The sequence below is a fragment of the Podarcis muralis genome, chromosome 8, assembly GCF_964188315.1.
Source record: "Podarcis muralis chromosome 8, rPodMur119.hap1.1, whole genome shotgun sequence".
Classification (NCBI taxonomy): Eukaryota; Metazoa; Chordata; class Lepidosauria; order Squamata; family Lacertidae; genus Podarcis; species Podarcis muralis.
In genome coordinates, this window is record NC_135662.1 from 49,277,742 (window position 1) to 49,291,872 (window position 14,131).

The 14,131-nt window shown below is 41.4% G+C and overlaps 1 protein-coding gene across 9 annotated transcripts in view; it reads right to left on the bottom strand.

Moving 5' to 3' along the window:
* Positions 1 to 14,131, bottom strand: part of PIEZO2 (piezo type mechanosensitive ion channel component 2) — a 203,950-nt gene that overhangs the window by 43,693 nt on the left and 146,126 nt on the right. For all 9 annotated transcript variants that reach the window (XR_013393960.1, XM_077933169.1, XM_077933165.1 and 6 more), the window contains exons 15-18: positions 12,720 to 12,994; positions 10,805 to 10,953; positions 8,088 to 8,261; positions 297 to 637 (exon numbers count right to left, since the gene is read on the bottom strand). Coding sequence is in view for 8 of the 9 variants with exons in the window: in XM_077933169.1 (XP_077789295.1) it covers positions 297 to 637; positions 8,088 to 8,261; positions 10,805 to 10,953; positions 12,720 to 12,994 (939 nt within the window). In the remaining variant the exon portion in view is untranslated. The remainder of the gene's footprint in view (positions 1 to 296; positions 638 to 8,087; positions 8,262 to 10,804; positions 10,954 to 12,719; positions 12,995 to 14,131) is intronic.

Genomic DNA, 14,131 nt, shown 5'->3' on the forward strand with positions numbered 1-14,131 from the left:
TGAGCCAAGTTTCAACACAACTTAATCATGTTGGGATAACCTTTGAGTCCTTACGGGTCTCTAATGTTGATTTGTCTCCCTCTCAAGGTGTTTTTTAAAAAGATTTCTTGAGCACCTGCAAACGTCAGGGCGAGCCCAAGTCTGCTTATTTCCCCCTCTCCCCATTTGTATAGTCTGTGAGCATCAGAACACTTAAATAAGAAATAGAGGAAATGAATTACATGTATCCCAGGTGAATCACCTTCAATCAAAAGTAAAACAAAATAGACCAAGTTGAGATTCTCTCCACAGACTACCTGATATATCTTCTGTCTCCGATTCATCATCATCATCTTCTTCTTCCTCCTCATCCACTTCCTCCTCTTCTTTTTCATGCCCTTCTTCCATATCTCTTTTCTCCCTCCTTTCCATTATGCGTTGTTCCGGTTCTTGGAACATGTTTTCCTGCTCTTGGTACATTTTTTCAGGCCCTTGTAAAATGTTTTCTTGCTCTTGTAAAACGATTTCCTGCTCATTTTTCCCCTGCTCTTGTAACACATTTTCCTGCTCTCGTAAAATGTTCTCCTGTTCCTTTCCAAAACTGGCATTTAAATTCATCATTGTGATATCAGGCAGGCTTCCATCTTGATGAACCAGCCTATTGGTAGATAAAGGAGGCATGTCAACAAACCAAGCAGTTGCAATACAAGAAACAATCTTCTGATTTCATACAGCAAAACAAACAAGGAGCACATGAATAAATGGGTCAAACACTGTTTAGGAAACTCCACATGGTATCATACCATAGAAGCAATTATCTGTCACTTTGACGCTAATTATTTGCTTTAGTAATTAGTGATATTGCCACCTAAACTTGACATTTCCCCCGCAGAGGAAAAAATGGTCAAAGTTTAAGATGTAGAAGCATGAAATGACATGTTTTAACAGCAAGCATTTCATGACTTCACATGGGGACTTACTCATTTTGGCGGATTGGTAATTTTTTCTTGATGCTGCTCAAAGTAATTGAAACAGAAAGAAAAAAAGGAAATGAGAACAGAGGAGTTACAGAAGAAGGTCAGAGATAAAGACATCATGCCATATAACTCACTAGCATTCTCTTAATCCATCTGTGTCAGCCTTCAGATGCCAGGAGCATGCCATCCTGGCATTAAAAGAGTGCTTCTAACAAGATGGAAAGTGCTTACTACATTTTCAAAGAAACTTTTCATTCACCATTCTTACATTATGCAAGCAAATTCTTTCAAATAAGTTACACTAGTCCGACTCTGAATATATTTACATATTTGTTAAAAAAAAAAGCTGATGTAAAAAACAAAAGATTCAAATGGCAAAATTTTCCACTTGCAAGCAAGCAATTCTGTTTATTCAGTTCAAAATTCAGGTAGCATATAATATTGAACCAGCTCTTCACATCGTCTCAGCTACACTTTCAAGAATTCTATGGTTAAAAATCAATATAAAGAGTTGAAAACAGGAAACACCAATTGAAGGTGTTTCTACTGATGTAGAAAATGGAAATGTTACTAGTATTTTGGAGGTGCATTCTGGTAAACACTACTTATGATCAAATTTACCTTCTTCCCTAAGAAAATGGGATTGGCTGTCTAGTTTCAGCGTTACATAAAGGTAAGGAAAACATTTTATTTTTATGTTAGTAATTATACTAAACTTGCCATACAGATGACAGCCAATCGGTCCCTGATCCAAACCTCAGTTTGAAGATATTTCAGTCAGGAAGGTGATGTTGTACTATTAGTTTCTCTTTCTAAAAGAAAGCTTGGGTGTCCTTTCAGCTCAACTATAGAGTCCTTTAGAGTTAAAGATATCCGTTGATATTTTACTCTGCTGCCTACATACATTATGAAAGACTCAGGACAACTCAATGCCATAAATAAGTAAATGGGCTAAGGCAGCCAGGATCAAACAAATCCTTAGATATGATATATATTGGGGCATCCAACTTCCAAGAGTCTGTGATCTACTCACAGTACTAAAAAACTGGCAGTGATCTACCCATTGTCAGAGTTGTTGAGCTTTATTTAGGAAGCCAAAGTTGTCTTTCATTTTTGCAAAATTAGCATGTTGTTGAATTTTTTTTACTTATTTCAAAAATACCTAATCATTTAACCATTGTATTTAAATGCTAATAGTAAAACATGAATAGTATACTTTAAATTTGCAACATAGCTATAAATGAACACAAGATGCCTTTCAAATAATGAACTAGTGTAAGACTTGAAACAAGACATTAAATTTATCTCTATTTATGAACTTTATTCAGCTTGTCAAGGTACATAAGATCATACAATGTATTCAGAATTTTAGTAATCATTCTCATAGAAGTAATTTTCTATGACAACTATTTTCAAGAGAGATAAAAAATACCTGCTAAATATTATTCAGTGTGCCCCAGAGACCTTGGGAAGGATTCCTAAGGGTTCCTAGCTCAAAGGATGGGCCAGAAAGGTACTAAAAACACCATTGCTCAGGTTTCCCATAGGCAAAACTGTACACGAGTCTTCAGTGCTTAATGTTGACCCATTTGTTGCTGCTGCCTGCCTTTCCTCCAACTGGACCTCCCTTCTCTGTAAGAATGGTAGGGCCAGTAATGAAAAGACTGTCTGAAGGCAGAGAATGGGGTGCCGTAGAAAGCCTATTATGAGCTGGGCCAGAATGTCATGAGTAGCTCATAATGGCTTGGTGATTTCTTTTCCCAATTCTTCTAATTCCAAAAGTTCGCACTATCAATATTCTAAAGGTCACACTTTGATGTTACACAAAAGCAACTGACTGATTTCTGTGCCACTTACTGTCACATGTGCTCAGGATCCTAGAGAACAGCATGCTAACCACACTGCCTACTTAAGTAAATATTATGTAAATATCTTAATTTCAGAGGAACACGAACGCGCGCGCACACACACACACACACACACACACACACCAGAAAGGGTTGTAATTACTGAGCAAAAGCTGTTGCACTGATCTAGCAAGATGTAAAATACAAGTGCTAGTGACCTGGATTTATCGAGAGCACTGCTGTCCAGACTACCAACAATGGCTTGGACACTGACCCAGGAGGATAAGGGGTCTGCTGAGTCAGTAGGACCACTCACAGAATCACCAGATCTGGGCCGCAACACTGAGCTAGAGCCCAGCAGCCAAGGAGCAACAGAATCAGAGACGCACCAAATCTCCTGAGCTAGGAACTTCAGAGCTTGCAGCACACTGATGAAGCAACATCCTTGCCACTAAAGACCTCAAATGTCCCATCTACCACGACCACCGGCAGTTTGCTTTGTATGAAATGACTGAGAAACAACAGAGTGCTAGGTTCCAAGGCAAAACCTCCGTCACATTAACAGTATCCAACAACGAGGCAGACCTAAGTAAATTTAGTGAAATACAAATAATTTAAGGGACTGTTTTATGTAGCTTGCTTACTGTCTAACGTGTGGAATGCACTATTTTCTGTTGAAGCTAGTTAGGAGAGACTAGACTATCCTCCACCTTCTCAAAACCTTTCTCATCCTGTCTCATTCTCAGAGTCCTTTAAAATGTGTTTATAATTTTGTTGGCTGTGGGATTGAGCTTACTTTATCCTTGTGAGGTATCCGAGAGTGGTGTGTGTAATTTCCTTTCCATTAAACCCTTCTCCAGTGCTCTGGAGCATCCCTGGCTGCCTGCGTTTCCTGATCTGAAAAAGCACCATGGGAGGAGTTACCTTACAACGCCTTCCCCTGAGCTTTAATTAAAGTGGGGGAAGCCGGGAAGGTTGGCTACCAAGTGCCCCTGGATTGGTGCGCTCACTGCCTTTGTTTTTAAGAGATGTCGTTCTGACCATTAAAACAAAAACAAAAAACTACACCAAGCAAACACACATGCCATTTAAAAATCAACAATAAACAACTGTTAGGAGCACTGTCAACAGCCCACTCAGCTTCCCACACTTACAGGAAAGCCCAGTTGAGGACATCATGGTGTTTTTGAAGGAAACACAGGCACTTGGAAAAGCTGCAACCTGCCAGGGAGATGCATTGTATAAAGAAAGGACACTCACATAATCCATTGGCCATCTCAAAATTAAGGTAAGCAAAAACCCAGACCCAACCCGTGAGCATTTCACCAAACCTCTCTCCTCTCTTGCCCCAGCTACATAATTTTTAAATGCAATTTATTTTCTCATTAATTGATGGTGGACAGTTGTAAAAAACAACACCTGGAAATTTTCAGCACTGCATCAGGTGAAGTCCACCTATCTCAATTCAAAATGAACCAGGTCTTTCCAAACCTTTCTCAAGAATTCTCAATAAAATTCTGGATTTCCTCCTCCAAATCCCCCCAAAGTTTGGAAAACCCAACCTGGAGATCTCTTTCACTGTCACTCATTTACTAGTTTCCCTCCTACCCCTTTTCCTAAAGTCAAAAGTTGTGGGGTGGGGTGGTAGAGAAGAGACAGCAGCTGTGTTTCCAAAAACCAAACCAAAACAAGGAATCTTCCCTCCTACAATAAATGATTCTGGAAATCCTTGACCCCTCCACTGTCGACAGGAAGTCTGTCAACTGCAGTTTCTTAATCACAGAAAATAAGCCAGGAGGCTTATAAAGTATTACATTTCCCAGAGTCAGCAAAGCAGACTCAAGCAATGCTTAGAAGTACTAACCGTGCAGAGTGAGGAACTACTTAGAAGATGCTGCCTTTGGTTCAGTTTGTGTGTGTTTATATATGTGTGTGTGAATATACACTTCCAAGATCTGACATCTGCAGGAACAACTAACAGACAGCCTAAACCCTGACCATCATTTTTTCTTCAGCAACTTAGTGAACATGTGAAAGTGTAGGAATGGGGGAGAGGAGAAACTGGCATATGAAAATTCTGGTACCAAGTACAAATTCAGAGGAAGTCAGGTTCAGTTCACAAGAGATTTTACACTTGATATTTCATGATAACTGTCCCCTTCCTGCCTTCCACAATTCTTCAGTATTGCTAGGGTAAGCTTATCATAATGGTGTTGCTTTGATGCACTCTTGTAGCCAAGATATAACATCATTTTCTCTTGAATGCAACACATAAAATATTTCATGGAGTAAAGATGGTTTAAGAAAGCGGATGTTTAAAGAACTCTTTGAATAGTTTTCTATGCTTGCATTTGTAATTTTATATATGTGAGTTGTAACAGAGTTCTGAAGTATTAATAATTCATAATTATATGTTTTTCCCTTAGAAGTACAAGCTTTTCTTTCTTCTATCTCTGACAATTATCATGATGAGAGATATTAAGCATACAGGCTGATATCCAAAGAGTAAAAAATGCCCCCCAAATGCTTCTCCTCTAAAGGGGAGGGGGTTTGCTAATTTTCCTTTTCAACAACAGTCTTTTCAGTCACATTGAATTCCACTTTGGAGGGTCCCTAACATTCAGGGCAGTGGGAGGGGGCCATGGGTTAGAGGTATTGCAATGGGAAGGAGGCATATAACTAAGCAAGGTAATTGGCAGACAAAGAAGTTTCAGCAAATTTGTACAATTACTATGCAAATTATAGAAGGGAAAAAACCTCCATCTGTTCTATATATGAGCCAAAACCATTAGCAATAAAAATGCTGTCCTAAAGTAGCTGTCAACATATGTTCAACTATTTTCAAGTTTTTCAATTCATGTCTGATTATGACATGGATATTAAAAGTATTTTATTCAAATATGAGCATCAGCCCACCATATTTTGCTCTATTGTTATACTGATATACATGCCAACATGAGAATCAATGTCACTTTTATTTAGAAGAGACTTGCGTCCATAACCAGCAGGTTTTTTTCAGGTTCCTGAGATGCCATTGTATACAAAGGAACACCACTTCCTAATTCTCATACCCACACACGCCTGCTGTGACAAATTTACAAGGCACTTCGAAGATAAAGTCACTCGCTTTTGCTCCAATCTTTACACCTCAGTTGTCTGATGAGGTGTCTAGCACACCATCATGTCATATTTTTTGGGATCCATTATTATCATTGGGGCTTTGAGGTGTGGACAAGACACATGCAGGAGTGTAACCAACTATCTGTTTTCTAGAACCTTGCCTACTGTTGCTTCCAAACGCTAGCTAGAGGGGGATGACTGGAGATTACAGCTAGTGCATAATGCACCTGCTGGATCATTGGCCAATAGACATGGGCAGTCATACAACACCTCAAGGTCCATTTCCCAAATTACCCAAAGCAGGAACCATTCAGCATTAAACAAATTCCTAGATGCCCATACCAAACCTGATACTTCTCATTGCTTCTTCACATTGTATTAGGACAAGCACTATGCTATTACTTTTAATAGTTATGGATTCCCCCAAAGAATTCTAAGAATTCTAAGTTTGTTTAGGGTGCTGAGAGTTATTAGGCTGCCTCTATTCTTCTCCTAGAGCTACAATTTCCAGAGCTGTCTGGGAAGAAGGATTGTTAAACTACTCTGGAAATTGCAGTCTTTGATAAAAGAGGAGTGTCTCATTTAAAGTCTTGCTATCATTTACTATTTATTTATATGGGACGCGGGTGGCGCTGTGGGTAAAAGCCTCAGCGCCTAGGGCTTGCCGATTGAAAGGTCGGCGGTTCGAATCCCCGCGGCGGGGTGCGCTCCCGTCGTTCGGTCGCAGCGCCTGCCAACCTAGCAGTTCGAAAGCACCCCCAGGTGCAAGTAGATAAATAGGGACCGCTTACAAGCGGGAAGGTAAACGGTGTTTCCGTGTGCGGCTCTGGCTTGCCAGAGCAGCGATGTCACGCTGGCCACGTGACCTGGAAGTGTCTCCGGACAGCGCTGGCCCCCGGCCTCTTGAGTGAGATGGGCGCACAACCCTAGAGTCTGTCAAGACTGGCCCGTACGGGCAGGGGTACCTTTACCTTTACCTTTATCATTTACTATAGTTTTCAAATCTACTTGTCCACCTCTCTTGTGTGTGGACAAGTGGAGGTAAATGGTGGGTGGCAGTAGCACCTGCTGCAACAATGCTGGGGCTGGGGGATGCAGGGATAGAAACATGGGGAGCCAGGTTTAGATTGGCCAGGAGCCCATCAACAGCACTGTTTTAAGGGCTCACTGAAGTCTGGTGCAAACTGAGATGAGCAAAAGTGTGCACAGACACTTATGTGTGTTGTTGAACTAGTTTACTCAGAGAATTCTGTTTTACATGTCTAGATGCAAATAAAATTGATTGAACTTTTTTTCAACTTGGATAACATTTAAAGTGAATCATTGTACTCACAGCTTTTAAAAATGGGAGAACTCTCAGAGTTAGAACTCCACTGTGCTGACCAATAAGCTCTTTGTTCATTGGAAAAATTGAGCACTACGATTGTTTTATTTGAGGTTAATATATAGCCTGATATTCCTCTCCGCACTGCCCCCGCCCTCACTTCTGAGTGAAAATGTAAGCAAGCAAGTAAAAGAAACATTTTGTTAGGAAAGGAAAGATTGGAATACCCACCTATTTATTATTAGATAAACACGACCATTGACTTTGGCATGGCTTTGGTGAGAGAGATGAAAGCACAAGAATGCATGGGATGGCAGCAGGAAAATTAGTTAGAGAAAGAGAGAGAAAAGAATAGTGTTAAACAGGAATGAAGGAACATAGCTGTCTTACCAGAGGAAGAACATATTGCCAACAGTCCCAATGAAATAGTAAGATTATTGAAGGATTATTACAAAACATTCAGTAACAAACACTTGTCAGCATATAGGTTCCCATTGTACCACTAGACTTCCAGCTACTTGGATTAAAAGGGCCAACCTCTTTAACAATCCTGTTTGATGTCTCCCCACTCAATACCAAACGATAAAACATTATCTAAGTAGCATAACCAAACAGAAAGGATCTAGAAGAAAGTATGTGAGTTGTGCCAACAGAAGTCTATACAACACAAGATTTCTAAGCAGTCTATTACCCGATTTCTTGGTGACTGCAAGCCAGCTTAGCTTTCAACATAAGGTTCATGCTGAGACATCAGAGCTATATAACCATATGGTGGTTGGGGAAGTAGAAGCTTAGAACCTGGTGACACTGAAAGAAATAACATTTCTCTGCTTGCTTTACCTGTAAATGGCACTATCCTGTTTGCTGATTATGGCTTTCAAATCCGTGAGTTCAAGGAAACGGTCATGGAAATAATGTAGGTGTAAGATGCACACTAACAAAAAGGAGGTTGGAATAAAGATGCGGGTAAACAACTCTGCTACAGAAAACTGCTTTAAGCCAAGATCTTCTAGTCTGAAATATAAAGCAGTACAAGATACAGCTAAGTTAATGGTCAGGATGAATTTGACAATGTTTAATATTTGGCAGAAAGCACATTCTTAGCTGGTTGTAAAACAGAGCAGCTATAAAGACTATTTGGTTTTGGGAATCATACTAGTTCAACATACAACAGAAAACTAATAATATACATATCCACTGTACTGGTCTATGGCCAGAATAATTCATTCGTTCATTCATATCTATTATAGCGTCAAGAGGCTTGCAAAAAGAACTTTTATAAGTAGTCTTTCTGGTTCTTAAAGTGCATTATGCCAGTGGTTTTCAACCAGTGTGCCGTGGCACCCTGGGGTGCCTTGAATGATGGTCAGGGTGCTGCAGGCAACACTGGCCTCTGTCCCTCTTTCCTTCCCTCCCTCCTCTGATGCCCTCTCGCATCTTTGCCTCCCCTTTAGAGGCTTGCACAGCTGTTTGTTGCAGCAGCCCTAGCTATGAGCTCTGCAGGTGAATTATGCCTCTGGGGCTGGCCAGGAGGTGCTGGGTGCCAGGAGCTGAGGTGGCCTTGGAGTAAGCAGGCAAGTGCATGAGAGGCCCAGCCAGCCAGCCCACCAGCCCTTGCTGTTCGGAACGGACAAGTGGGAGGCTGGGCAGGCAGGCAGGTACCACGCTGGCCTTTCCTGTGCTTACTGTGTGCAAGGCCTGCCTGGGAGCTGAGTGCCCAGCACTGAAGGGGAGCCTTTCCACCATGCAGTTCTGGCAGTGCCTGTTGCTGCCACCCAAGGTAAGATGCTGGCCTCATGTTCACCTTCAGCCAGCCTCCTTTGGGCCACTAACACTGGGGACATCCTCTTCCCAGGCCCCTGTGGGGCAATGTGAGGAGGCACCTCTCTTTGGGCCAGAGGGGTAGTTCAGAGCAGTGGCAGTGGCTGCCCAGAGGACTCCCAAGGAGTGGGGAGAGGAGGCTGAGGAAGCACTACACAAGGGAGGGTGTTCAAAAAGGGGTGAGGGGCTGCCGGCTCTGCAGGCAAGGGGTGACATAACTGGGCTCCTGAGCCCCACGGGGTACCGCAGAAAGAATGCAGTTGGTCAAGGGAGCCGTGGACTCAAAAAGGTTGAAAACCTCTGCATTATGCAATCATGCATTCTAACATTTTTTTTAAAAAAGTAACTAATTTATCCAGAAAACTATATGAATCTGCTAGAGCAGCCAGAGAAGTTTAAATAAATACTATTCATAGCTCAAACAACAAGAGAAGTCATCTGGGCAGCTTACAACATTAATCATGACATTTGGAATCACAGTGGCTACCTTTGCAGATCATGATAAGATTAAAACCATGGCTTACTGTGTCTGAGTGAAGCTGCCCCACCCAGCCAGGATGTGAGGTTTGCTTAAACAAACCACAACTGACAAGCTAATAACTAACCTTGGCTTATCACTATCCCTATGTTAAGCCAGGGATCATGGTTTGTCTCCTCCCAGTGCTAGCAGATATGAAGTCTATTGTGCATGGTAAGCTATTGTTTGTGTGTTACCATCATGTCGAAAGAAAGCTTGTCTTGAAATACAATACAGTGTAATGAATAAAATACATTCAGCCAGGAAGCTTAGCCCCACAACTGCAGCACTTTTAAAATGATCATCCATGAGCCACTCAAAATTAGGTAACAGTGAAACAGCATTGTTTTTATGATGCAGAAAAATGAACAAAACTGTAGCCAATGGATGGTGAGAAAAAGAAAGAAAAGGGAGATAAAGCTAAGGAAAAATTAAATAAATATGGCTGAGAGGAAAACAAGCAGCCAACTTCACAAAGGAAACACTGCTCTTCCCAACTTTGACTCACGTGCATAACATGCGACTTCCCCACTTTAGGGCTAAGATTAGAATGATAGCCATATTTTTGTTTTCACATTTGTACATAGTGGACACTGCTTAGGAGATCTTTAAAATATTAAGCAGTTAAGGTAAGGTAAAGGTACCCCTGCCCGTACGGGCCAGTCTTGACAGACTCTAGGGTTGTGCGCCCATCTCACTTAAGAGGCCGGGGGCCAGTGCTGTCCAGAGACACTTCCGAGTCACGTGGCCAGCGTGACAAAGCTGCATCTGGCAAGCCAGCGCAGCACACGGAACGCCGTTTACCTTCCCGCCAGTAAGCGGTCCCTATTTATCTACTTGCACCCGGAGGTGCTTTCGAACTGCTAGGTTGGCAGGCGCTGGGACCGAACAATGGGAGCGCACCCCGCCGCGGGGATTCGAACCGCTGACCTTTCGATCGGCAAGCCCTAGGCACTGAGGCTTTTACCCACAGCGCCACCCGCGTCCCTCTATTAAGCAGTTAAGAAATGTTTTAAATTAAAATAAAATATAAAACAAATATTGGTCTGCAGACATCTCATATGTGTGGTTGAACAGATAGCATGAATAAGAAAAATCCATCACCATCCAGTTTAACCTGCATTCATATCAGTGAGACTTCTGTGCAGGACTGGCAACACCCAAATCCATAATGTATTTGTTAATAGAAGGTGAGACTATGTTAGCAGAAAATACTCACTGTTTCTCATTCATCCCTGTCATGTTTTTCCACAACCCAGGAAATGATTTAAACTGATATGTGTAGATAAAAACAAGTACTAGCATTGTGTAAACCACCACTGACATCCAAAAATATTTCAAAATTCGCCGCCACCATTCATAGTGCACCTGGAAACCAGAAATTCATGTTGTAAAACAAATTGTTAGCTTTTTATAAATATAATTGCTTATATTCAATTCAATTTGGACATGGCAATTTCAAAGGATTGTGGTTGGATTTCTTGTTTACTGAGGAGGTCGATAATATTGTTTGAAGGGCTGTGGTCTGCCTCTTGTTTGCCTGGCATATGAAGGCCTGTTAAGGCAATTGTTAACTGCAGCGATAAATATGACACTAAACTAGGCATAAGGAATACACGGTTTAGTTGGACCGCAATTCTCATCAGCCCTAGTCAACATGGCCACGGCTCAGAGGTAATGGAAGCTGTAGCCCAAATTCTGAAGGGTCATAATTAACTTTTCCTGCACTAAAGGAAAACTGCCAAGACTGTGAAACAAGTTGCAATTTGTCTGGTCTTTAAAGTGGCATAGTTAATGCTCCCTGCATGCAGTAACCCTCCTGAACTCCACTACGCACCATTTTAATTGCTGTATAGGTGAGTAGAAAGGGGGGGGGGAGAAGCAAAACTTCTTGATTAGAGTTCCCTTTTGCTTGACATGAAATTGGTTAGCATTTGGAGAAGATTATTTCCATGGGGCACTCAGAATTATCTGCCCAGGAAGCCCCATCAAACCACTTCCTGTTCTTTCTAACCACCAGTGTAAGAGCTTCTGTTGGCTATGGTTGGTGTTTATTCTTATTCTTATTATTATTATTATGGTGTATATATATTCACAGAATTTTAAATTTTTATCTTTTAAGGAACTAGCAAGTTTATTAAATTTTCATATCCAGAAAAAAGAGATCTGAAGAACCATGACTATTTTTCAGTTACAACACTATGAGGTAGTGAAAAGCTACAGCAGTAATCTAAGAAATCTGTCTCTATCCCATTGAAGGCTAAGCCTATGCTAGAATATGTGAGTGGGTGCATAGCTACAGTAGGCCAAAAGGTCTTTATACAGAGTTTGGTAAACAAACTTCATTGACTTTGTCAATAGGTTAGTTCTTCAGACATCACCTTCAGTAGGTGATGTCCCCCAGTTTATGTTAACTGCTGAGGACACTGTCAAGTAGACACAGTCTAGGCAAGAAGGGGCATGGAGAACATAGTTCATGAAAGAGGAACTGGAGGTAAGCATTAGGGGAGATTTGGCATAAGACATTGTCTGAGAGCTAAACAGATTGTATGCAAAGGACATGTTGCTGAACCTTTATAAACCCCGTTGATTAGGACTCACATGTTTTTCTACTGAATTCTGTATTGTTTTGCTGACATTGCTACATATCCTCACTATTGCAGGAAAGAATGGGGAGTGACATCACTCTGTAAAATCTGACTTTGATGTAAAATAATTAAGAGGGACAGCTAACAGAGGGTCACATCTGTTGGGGGGGGGAGTATAAGAAGAAGTCTCTCATTGCCACCATGCCCAGGACAATGTACAGGTGCCAGGAGAATGTATGAGGCAGATTTCACCTCAATGGCCAACAAACTCCAGAGCTGATAGGCTCTTGGTGGTTAGAAAATGTGTGCTTGTCATTGTCTTGTGCTGTACCCTTACTCTTGGAATCACAAAAACACTGAAGAGATGGTTAAATCCAAACTAAGGAGTAATTCACACTATAGGACTTAAATTATTTCTAATCCAACCCTATTGCTTAGGACAAACAATTGTTGTTTTAAAAATATAGTAAGGGTAATTAAACATACCCTGGATACATTAATTAAAAAGTAACAAGCTGAAAAAACCCTACATTTTGTTTAACTTACCTGATATAGGACTACACAGAACAAGAAGAGCATCATATAGATGATTTTGTACATGACAATTTTCCCTTCAAAGCTGACAAAAAAGAACATTCCTCCACAGACATAAATCCAGTATTTAATGAACATAGCCATCACCAGGTTTCCCAGGACCTTCATTACATCTTCTTCCTCCTCCTCCTCCTCCTCCACCTCCTCCTCCCCTCTTTCCTCTTCTCCCTCCAATTGCTCCACTTCATCCTTTTGGGATTCTTCTTCATCTTTTTGGGATTCCTCTTCTGTAAATACAAAATGTCATGAACTTTACTTTTGCTTAGTTCATATTACTTGGTCTTGCATTGTTGGTAAAAACAAGAAGACTACTGTGGGCAGAGTGCAACTACACTGGGCAGTACACATAGCACAGGAAAAGCTAAAGCAGGTGAGGGAGCAGAGAGAAACTACTCATGTGAGGTGAGCTAATGCTAGGCCACTACCTGCCAGCCTCCTTCTCATCCCATGGTAAAGGAGAGGATGAGTAGCAGCTGGGAAGTTACCAGGGGTAGTTTAGGGGAGCGCAACTGGTTCGCCCAGACTGAGCACTGCAGGGGGCACTGCAACAATGATATAGAATGGAAGGCTTGCATTACTGGGATCTGATTCACATGATGTTTGAATTCCCTATATTTGCATTTTATGCCACAGAACCATTCACCGACCTTGTCTTAGCTTCAGTGCTAATCAACTGAAACTGAGTCATTGTTTTCTAGATACTGATGACTTTTAGTATAAGATGCATGTATATGGGATTTGATCTCTATAGCTTGCCTCACTTGAATCATCTGATCTACATATGAGTTGGGTCATTCAATGAAAATGCGAGCCTGTAGACTCATTTTTCATTTTCATATATAGCTAATATGTTCTATATCATTTTAAATATCATTTGGTAAAATTTCATTATCTGGCAAAAGTTTTTCAAAATGGCATTTTACACTTGAGAAAAGAAACAGAAGCACGACATGCAGAATGACCCAGAATTTCCCTAATTCTCCCTGCTAAATTTCAGTTAAATCCCTCACTTAGTAAGGCAACAACCGTTTTACGCTTCTCCAATATGTGCGCGACCACACACGTGTGCATCACCACAACCTGGAAGTGGCCAGGAAAGGGGTGGGGGGAAGGGACATAACAGGGCAGAGCAGACTCATTTTTCACATAGTCTAGTCCTTCCCTTGCCCACCCCCCAAACATTCTTAACAGGGTCTCTTCTCCAGTCTTCAGAGAGTAGCTGGAAGTGGGGAGCCAGAAAAAGCTCCTCCTTTCCTTCCACTCTGCAGTTTTAATCTGAAATCTTAGGCACAGTACTGCACCCAGAACTTAGAAACTGTTCGCGCTAATGAAATTCCGTCACAAAATGCGCCTAGAACAATGGG